Raw genomic sequence first — 9914 nt, 5'->3', positions numbered from 1 at the left:
CACTTCTACATGATGCTGGAGGACGACGTGCGCTGCTCCCGGAACTTCCTGACGGCGCTGAAGAAGGTGATAACCTCCAGAGAAGGCTCCTACTGGGTGATGATGGAGTTCTCCAAGCTGGGCTACATCGGGAAGCTGTACCACTCCAGAGACCTGCCCCGCCTGGCTCACTTCCTCCTCATGTTCTACCAGGAAATGCCTTGCGACTGGCTCCTCATCCACTTCCGGGGCCTGCTGGCTCAAAAGGACGTGATCCGCTTCAAGCCCTCGCTGTTCCAGCACATGGGCTACTACTCGTCCTACAAAGGCGTGGAGAACAAACTGAAGGATGACGACTTCGAGGAAGACTCCATAGACATCCCGGACAACCCCCCGGCTGGCATTTACACCAATATCAACGTCTTTGAGAACTACGACGCCACCAAGGCGTACAGCAGTATAGTTGATGAGTATTTCTGGGGGAAACCTCCCTGCACCGGAGACTTTTTCATCATAATCTTCAACAAATCAACAAAAATTAGCAGAATCAAAATAGTGACAGGGACGGAGGATCGGCAAAACGACATCCTTCACCACGGAGCTCTGGAAGTAGGCCAGAAGTCTGTGGAGACCAAACAGGGAAGACAGTGTACATCCTACATCACATTAGGAGAGTTTAAAGTGGGCAACATTGAGATTAATGATGTGGACCACAAGATTGGCTTTGACATTGAGTGTGTCAGAATAGTTGTCACGGCTAGTCAGAAAGAATGGCTCATCATCAGAACTATCAGCCTCTGGACCACACCGCCTGTCGGTCAGTTAATGTAGGGATGTTGAGGTCTTTCTGTACTTTTTAGTTTGATACAACAAGTTCATTTTGGACTTTTACAGTGCTGTAAATTTAAACCGATCCATATTTTCATGGGTTGCTTAAAGATTTGTATATTTTCATTGTGAAGCATCAACAACAGAACTGCTGTGTACATAAGGGCATTTGTAATACAATGTTCATTTTCTGAGGATCTATTTATAAAAAAAATATTTACACATTGCTGGAACTGTGTGGCTTTTTTTTAAGTCGTGCTAGTAATTTTAAGTTAGATCATAGATCTTTAAGTTTTCAAAAGTGTAAGACCTTACTTTAAAGAACATAGTTATTTCCCAAAATTAAAGGGTTTTTCAGCGTTTGCTTTGTCCTTTACTGCCATCTGGTGGTAAATTACAAAACTCAGAGATAATTTTCAAATCAACATGTTTATATATTATATTATATTATATTATATTATATTATATTATATTACATTATATTATATTTATTATCTCGAAAGAACATGCAAACTCCATGAGAAAAAAACATTCTATCAGCCGGTCTATCAGATATGATCTTAAATTAATAGTCTTTGGTTGCACCATTACACAATGTATAAAGGTTCGAAGTATTTGAATATTTGAATTTGTTTTTATAATGTCATAGAAATACAAATAATAATAATAACTATTATTATTATTATTATTATTATTATTATTATTATTAAATTCTAATACAATAAAGTTAAGGGGACTAAGAGGAATGAATACGTTTGTGCGGCATTACATGACAACTTCACTAGGGTTGACTTTTAATCATGTTTTTTCTCTCTCTCCCGCAACATTTGTTTCCTGTTGCGGCAGGAAACAAATGAGACCACAACTGCCTGAAACGTCTTTCGACAATTTACTTACAATTCAACGGGTTAAACCACATGAACAAGGAGGTAAATTATGAACAAATATTGAAAACCTTCGAACAGAAATTACCCAATTCACCTGCGGCGAACAACGAAGTGACGGTGATTGCGTCATCAAGCCGCGCCGCTGCGTGTTGTTGTGTTTGTCAAAGCAAGTTCTCAGCGAAGGGAGCAACGGAAGACTCAACTTTTTGGATTAAAAGAGTGGTGAGTTTGAATAACGTAATATTCTCCGTCATAATTTCCAATATGGTGACACCGTTTCTTGTTCGTTGCTAGCATATAGCCGGTTCGCTACGGTTTTGAAGCAGAGCTGCTGCTTATTGCTAGCTGATAGCCTATCAGTAGAACTTCGAATTTGAACCGAGGTTCGGTTCAGTTGAGTTTGGTCCGAAATTAATGTTTTAAAAATGATAATAATTGGAACTGGTTAGCTGGAGCTGAGTTCGCTTTGTAGCTTATTTGGTTTCAAATGGTTCTCAGTTGGCCAGCAATCTGTATACAACGGTCCATTAACATATTGATAGTAATAAAATGTATTTTTTTTTAACGTAGGCGTTTATTTACAACAGCCGCTTAATAATACATGTGTTAGTAAAGTTTTAGATAAACTATACAGACTTATTTACCACGGGGCTGCATAATATTGGAAAATCTGCCAGCTGAAATATTGCTGAATGTTGCCATTGCGTCAACTGTTGGTACATTATCTACATTTCAGTCATTCTTCGCCTTCTCAGCTGTTATTACGATGTTACTGACATGATAGACTTTAGTTTCTGGGCTATGCCATCTTATCACCTGCGTCAGGTGTAAGCTCCATCCATTTGAGTAACTCTTCATTCCAACAAAGTCCTTTGTTACTTTGTTACACACTGACATTGTTATGATTGTACAATATTGGTTCATTGTGCAACCCTAGTTTGTTGGGTACAGTACTGTCGGTGTTTTCATGTCCTGAATGTTTTTGGACAGCCACACTAAAGGTGTTTGCAACAAACCACACAACTAAGTAATGAGTTACACACACCTATTATCCTCTCGCAACCTCACAGCTGTAAATATTGAAACTATTCAGGATTTCTGGGCTCTTAGTTTTACTAGACATAGAACAAAATATGATTACCACAAATCTGAGTATCCGTTAGTGTTTTGTATATAATTCGGGTTTTCCCCCAGTGTATTATAAGCCTGGTGGGCCACCAGGATTTACTTGTGCCTCCACTAGGCTAAGAATTGCTTATTTATTTAAGTTTTTTTTAACAATGTTTGCATATTGTAGGATGTTATAGTTGGTGTTCAGGTATATCTTCCAATCTTTCAATAATACATAATTATCAAGTGATATTTTCAAATTTCCTGCCAACTTTAAACATTTTTAAATCAAAAACACGACGGGCCGCTGGATGAATGACTGCCCTAGCACCCAACCACCAGGCTTAGCAAGTTTTCTGGGGGAAACCTTGTAATTTGATATAAATATCTATAATATGATCTAAACATTATTTTTCTAAAACTGGAAAGCAATCAGTATTCCAGTATTAGATATTCTTGTATCTCATATATTTCAAAGGTGCTTGTAGCAGTCAGTGTTGCAGCAAATCTGAAGAAGCTTCTGCCTGAAGACATTCGTAAGGCAGTCTCATGAAGAAGCTCAGGGTTATTCACGATGTTCTTGATTTTATGAGATTCCTGCTTTGCACCGTCATCTCCAGAGGTTACACAGTCGTCCACACACACACACACACTCCTTCAGTCTCACACACTGTGATCGTCATAGAGACGGGTGATTGCTCGGGCCTCCACCTGTGTTTCTGACAAAGCAGATGAGAATTAAAATATAAATAAGCTTGTCGGAATAAGCAATGACTCGATTAGTTGCACAATAAATGAAAATGAGCTCCATCATTTCTGTTCTGATAATTCGTATTTTTTTTAAAGGAACTCCATTTCACTCCATTTTATTTCTGGTGTGGGTTGTAAGCGCTTTTTATTTAATTTTTAAAAAAATTATCTTTGGTTTTTATGTTTTATTTAAAATATCTTCCAGTTCCTGTGTGGAATGTTCTGCACAAATTTAAAGTTTATTCAGAGGGTGAACTAGCATTATTATGCCATTATCAATAAATGACTTGAAAATGGTCTCAAAACAACAACATTGCAACAATCACCAGGACAATTTATTATAAAATTTGTTATTGTGACAGACATAAATATAAAAACAGAAAACAAATGCCTCATAAATTGAGTAAATTACATATTCTTAAAGTGCAGAATATTATTCAGTTTTTGTTTTTATGCTCTATAGATTATTATAATTTTAGCCAGCTGATTTTAGCTGATTAATTAGTCGATCTATATTTTGTTCTAACTTGCTAGCAGTCAGCTCCTTAATTGACATGCCACTAGTGACTGGCAGTTGTAGTTTTAAAACCCAGTTGTATACATTTTTCATTTAATTTCATTCAATATGTATTTTCACAGGACCAAAAGTAATAGAAATTCAGCCGTTAGGCTAGAGGTGGTACGTTTTCAGCCTCCCCACTACGACTGTTCATGTTTATCACAAATATTTCAAAACAACAGAATCTGACCTTCCTGTAAGTACAGGAAGTGTGTGGCTGCAGGCTGCAGTGTGAACGCAGCCTTAGAGGACATTTGATCTGTTTTAACAAGTTTGTTTTGCCAGCAGGTGCTGCAGAACTGAATGAAGTGCTGCCCCCTGCTGGACAGTAAAGTGCTGCTGCTGCTGCTTCCAGGATGGGCCAGCAAATCTCAGGTCAGATAAACCATCTGCCTGAGAAGCTGGTGAAACATGCTGGACTGGTCCGAGAGAGCGGCTACCTGACCTATGAGGAGTTCCTGGGCAGAGTGGCTGAGCTTAATGACGTGTGAGTCTCAGCACTGGCTCTGTCGTTTCTCTGAACATACTAATAATGCTCTGTGGACGTTAGTCTGCAGACAGGAAGCAAGATTTCGCCACTTTATTTTCAGTTCTTAAAATGTAAAAAAAGCCACAAAGCAGATCAATGGGGGGGAGGGGCAGTGAGAAAATGACTCAAGATTTTAATGTTTCATTTAGTTTTTCCACTCAGACAAGCATTAACAGCTGAAATGTTAACAAACTAATCAAGGAGGCCTACTCTGATAGTCTGATACAACGGTGTGCATTTCCACCAAAAAAACTCAAATACTGAAATTAATATAAAAGATATTCTAGTTTCAAAAGTCGAAAACTTTTCGTGTCTTCTATAAAATTTCTGATCTCAAAGTTTCTCAAAATGCTCGACACCAGTTCGACCTGGGCCTGGGTGTCGAGTTCTGCAGGCAGACTCCTCTCTAAGAAACAATTCTGTCCTTTTCATCACACGTTTACGTCAGTGACAGCCGACTTTGGTACTTCGGATGAAGTTTGTCGGAAAGCCTTCAGGTTGAATCTGTTTTATTTGTTTACGACGTTTTCTCTCCTCTCAGGACGGCCAAGCTGGCTGCCGGCCAGCAGAAGCACCTTCTGTTTGAAGTCCAGCCCGGTTCTGATGCTTCGGCCTTATGGAAGGTGGCCGTTCGGATCGTCTGCACCAAGGTGACATCCGGTGCTGGTCCACATTCCACTGTGTTTGAATTCAAACTTATTTCACGAAGGACACCACACCAAACAATGCTACATGCTAAAAACAGAGCAACTGTTGTTTTCTTGCAACAGGCTAATTTTACAGACCCAGTCCTTTGTTGGACCTTTTGATTTTTAAAGAAATTAAAGTGGAAGATTTCCATCACATTTGCTCAGTTACTGTGACTATTAACAAAAAGAAAAAGATGAAAATGCATCTTAGAGAGAAACAAATTCTCCACAACTGTTTCATCAGAATACATCGGATCGCAGTAGAACTATGGAAATGGAATATATAGATCATCCAGTAGGACATTGTGCATGTTTTAGGTTTTTTTAACTGTTGTTGATGGGTTTGAGTTTTTCTTTTTTATTTAGTTGTCCCTGTTGAATTTGTCCCCAAAGTTAGAAGAACAAACAAAATGTCTAAACTTTCAAAAATATTAAGAACACACCAATAAATTGGCCTTGATCTCCTTAAGCTTTTTGTGTGATGGACGATCTGGTTTGAATTTGTTGTCTCTCAGATAAACAAGGAGAGCGGAGTGGTGGAGGCGTCTCGCATCATGAACCTGTATCAGTTCATCCAGCTGTACCGGGACATCACCAGCCAGGCGGCTGAGGTTCTGTCAGCAGAGGGCGCCGTCAGGGGCTCGTCCGCCCAGCTGCCCTCCACCGACTCCTGCCAGGCCAGCATGTGGATGGGGAGGTCAGTACACAGGAAGAGGCTCTTTTTCAGCAGGGAGCTTTCACAGTTTTAATTAGTAGGGGAAAAAAAGTTTTAAACCATATGTCGTTTCCTTTGAAGTGTTCTAAAGATATAAATAGTTTTGCAAGGCGCTGTAGAGCTGAAGTGGTGTGTTTTATTGAGTGCAGGGTGAAGCAGCTGACCGACCAGGAGGAGTGCTGCATCTGCATGGACGGAAAGGCCGACCTCATCCTGCCCTGCGCTCACAGCTTCTGTCAGAAATGCATCGACAAATGGTGAAGCTTGCTTTGTTTTTTTATTTATTTTTTTCACATGTAAGAACAATAAGATTAAAACAGCAACTGTGAGGTGGTGCACTTTTACAAACTTTTTTTTTTTGTCCTTTAAATCTTTAATACAGAGTCAGAATAAAAGAAGTCCCCAAACGGGTCCCTCAGAAGCCCCACAAATTAATGTAGCTGTGCTAGCTGTGTCAGGGTTTCCCCCAGAAAACCTGGTGGTCGGGGCGCTGGGTCAGTCATTCATTCAGCAGCCTGCCGTGTTTTTGAGTTAAAAAATGTTTAAAGTTGACAGGAAATTATAAATATCACTTGATAATTATGTTATTGGAAGATTAATGCCTGACTATTAATTGACTCTTAAGTAATTCTGACTATTAATTCTTAAAAAAATGCAAACGTTTAAAAAGAAAAAGAAACTAAAATAAATCATCAATGCTTAGCCTGGTGGAGGCACAAGTAAAGCCTGGTAGACCGCCAGGCTTATAATGCACTGGAGCAGCGTGACTGCTGATATAAAGGTATTGTTTATGCCGTATTCATTTATTTTGGCTTCTCGTTGACATCATGTGACGTTTTCTTCGTTGGCAGGAGTGGCCGCAGCCGGAACTGTCCCATCTGCCGGCTGCAGGTGACGGCTGCCAACGACTCCTGGGTGATGTCCGACTTCCCCTCGGAGGACGAAGTGGTCAGCTACATCCTGAACCTGGCCGATGAGGCGGGCCACCCACACCAGCCTTAACACACTGCGCAGAGTAAGGGAGGCCTAGCCCTTCACCTAATTAAACACACAGTGACACTTTGACTGGGAGAGCTTCATGTTCCACGTAAACAGCAACCAGTCGGGTCTTATTTGTGTTTAAATAGCAGACACCATGTTACTGTTCAAGGCCTCAAATTCCCAGAATGCACTTGGCAGCCTGAGTATTCCTCCCTGTGTTCTGTGTCGTTCCAAACTGGACTGTGCTCCATAACACACACACACACACACACACATATGCAGCTCTGGTGAGAAGTTCACATGTACCCATCATCAGCATGAATCATTTTGGGCTTTTAATGATTAATCTGAACTGGTTCAAATATACATTCAGATACAATTCAGATGAATTCATTTTCAGAAATAGTTTGTGGATCCTAAGGCGAAATTAAAGGTGCAGTTCTATGTAAAATGTACCTTTTTTGAGCATTACATCTTGTCATGTCATCATGTTTTTTTTTTGTTTGTTTTTGTTTTGTTTTGTTTTTTTCATTAAAAATGTAACTGGAGTGTTACCTTGATTCTTCTATGCACATTTGGTTGCCTTGGAGATTCAGTGATATCATTCAGCTGTGCCAAATGCTTGGGTGGACCTAGCCCCGCCTTCGACGACACAGCTCCTCCCCAGAGCTGCAGTTTAAAAGCTTCCGAGCTTCTGCCTCACAGAGCAGCCCTCCACTCAGCTCCTTCAGACTAGCCAGCAGCAATTAGGCAACACCTGGTGGAACTTCATTGAGAAGTTGCTCAGTATATACTGAGCAACTTCTCAATGAAACGCTGGTAAATAGGAGGAGCCATGTTGGGATGACTTCCTGAGGGCGGAGTTTCAGAAAGAGTGGGAACTTTCTTTTAAGTCTTATTTGATATTTTTGTCAATTTTATAACAACTGAAGGTAATACTGCCTCTCTAAGATTCTTCATAGAGTTGCCGTAGATGTGATGTCTGTGGGCAGAAAGGATCTCCGGCTTTTCAACAATTTTCAGAAAACAGTAAAAACCAAACAAGACTCTCACTGTGCAAGAAATTTCTATTTGTTTTTTATCTGTAATTTGGATAAAACTGTTAAAACACCCATGCAGATCTGAAAAAAAGTTAACTTTACTAGTCTTTAGAGACCTACAGTACTGTAAGGACACTCAATTCAATTAAAAATATTACTTTATTGATCCTAAGGGGAAAATAAATACTTATATATATTGTTGCATTTTAGGCAATAAAATCTTTATTTTCTTATGTAAAAAATAAATGTAATTATTTATTTGCATTATTTAATGTATTTCTAAAGGCTTAACTAAAATAATCATACATTGCAGCCCTTAATCAACAGAAATATGTTGTATTTTGTTGGCTTTATTCAGCTCCTATATGTTTTTTTTCTTTTGTTTTTCTCGCCAGTCGATCTCCAATCTTTAAAAAGTCTGACCTGCCGATTCCGATTTTGGACAATTTTTTTTCGTCTGAGAAGTTGCTAAATGTCGCGACGAAGTTGCTAAGCAATGGGAGAAAGACCTAAAAGCCCAAAATGAATGACGTTCATGCTTCCATCAGGTCCTGTTTTCTGTTTTCCTGCTGAGTTGTAATAGTTTGGGCCGAGTTAGCTGAGCTGTAGCGCCACTGAAACCAGAACTGACCGAAACCTGATGTTGCCTTCACTGTCCTCTAAAACAGGTGGTAATATTTGGGAGCATATATGCGAGTTAGAAAGCAATATTGTTCCACTGTGTTGGAATGACTTGGATTAAACCACTTTGAGTGCTGAGTCAGGAGGCCCTGTGGCAGATCGTCCTTCTGGAAGCCATTAACTGTTAAATAAGTCGCAAAAAAAAAAAAGAAGATAATCTTGGTTTTCCCATTTCTATTCCCCCCGCAAATCAAAATCAGGCACATTCCTGTTTTCTGAACTGCCAAAGAAAAGTGATTTCGTCAAATTTCTTTCCCATTTGCTAAAGCCCTGCATTTTTTCCCCACTCGGTCCCAAATGAGCTCTGGGATGTGAAGCTGTGAGGGACATGATTCAGATTTTCCTTCAAAAAGTGTTTTGGATGAATTGGTTTGAACTTTAATAGAAGGGGTTGGCTAACATGACAGCTTTTCTCACTCGGATAAAATCCTACTTTGCTTTCTAAGATGTTCTTGTTTTTTTCATTGTACTTACGTGTGTACATAGAAAAATATACTCTATATTATTGTATAAAAATAAATTAATTCTCATCTCTATAAATATGTTTGCATGAGTAAATCTGCTGTTGTTTTCTCATGTCTGCTGGTACCAAGTTTCCTTTGAGGCAGAAATTCATTGGGTTCTGTTTGAGTATTTCTGAGTGCTTCCTGCTCTCTGGTTAATTAACTGTGATTTATGTGGAGAACACCCGACCTCAGCTTGACGATTTCAAAAATTAAAACCATACTATGATGGCGTGTCATTGTAGATGGGGTGAAAAATAGGGAGTAAATTAAACTCAGAAACTTTCTCGAGAATGTGAGCAAATTTCTGAGTTTGAAAGTTGAAAGTTTGCTTGAAAAAACTCAGAAATTTTGAGGTTAATCTCAGAAAAGGAGAAAAACTTGGACATTTCTGAACTCTGAATGTTTCAAAAAAATATTTTAGGAAATTTGCCACTTTTCAAGCTCAGAAATCTCCACGTTTGTTTTTTTCTGAAAAATTTCTGAGATTAGTCTCAGCAAATGTTTGACTTCAAACTCAGAAATTTGTAAAGTTTTTTTCTACAAAATTTCTGATTGGTGAAAATTTACTCCTTTTTTCCCATCTACAGTGGCCCTAATATGCCATTGTACCAAGTTAAAAGTCTAGTTTTTAATATAGTACTGTCTGTTTCAATACTCACT

At 39.1% G+C, this 9914-nt stretch overlaps 2 protein-coding genes across 3 annotated transcripts in view; both read left to right on the top strand.

Moving 5' to 3' along the window:
* The window catches only part of LOC103147605 (alpha-1,3-mannosyl-glycoprotein 4-beta-N-acetylglucosaminyltransferase C-like), a 5532-nt gene extending 4495 nt beyond the window's left edge, over nt 1–1037 (top strand). The window contains exon 5 of the mRNA XM_016678545.1: nt 1–1037. Coding sequence (XP_016534031.1) covers nt 1–810 — 810 coding nt within the window. The 3' untranslated portion in view covers nt 811–1037.
* A 607-nt stretch (nt 1038–1644) lies between these two features.
* rnf141 (ring finger protein 141) lies at nt 1645–7111 on the top strand. 2 transcript variants are annotated; one of them, XM_007566003.2, is made up of 6 exons: nt 1645–1916; nt 4402–4600; nt 5184–5292; nt 5847–6028; nt 6196–6303; nt 6898–7111. In XM_007566003.2, exons 2-6 carry the CDS (start codon nt 4470–4472, stop codon nt 7046–7048), a joined length of 681 nt encoding a protein of 226 aa, XP_007566065.1. In that variant the 5' UTR covers nt 1645–1916; nt 4402–4469; the 3' UTR covers nt 7049–7111. The 2 variants fall into 2 exon arrangements, with proteins under 2 accessions (XP_007566065.1, XP_007566064.1); XM_007566002.2 differs by having other exon boundaries at nt 4399–4600.
* Nucleotides 7112–9914: the final 2803 nt, after the last annotated feature.

Source organism: Poecilia formosa, unplaced genomic scaffold, assembly GCF_000485575.1.
Source record: "Poecilia formosa unplaced genomic scaffold, Poecilia_formosa-5.1.2 Scaffold185, whole genome shotgun sequence".
NCBI classification, from domain to species: domain Eukaryota; kingdom Metazoa; phylum Chordata; class Actinopteri; order Cyprinodontiformes; family Poeciliidae; genus Poecilia; species Poecilia formosa.
The sequence above is the reverse complement of the archived record's forward strand: the minus strand, read 5'-3'. Positions and strand labels throughout refer to the sequence as shown.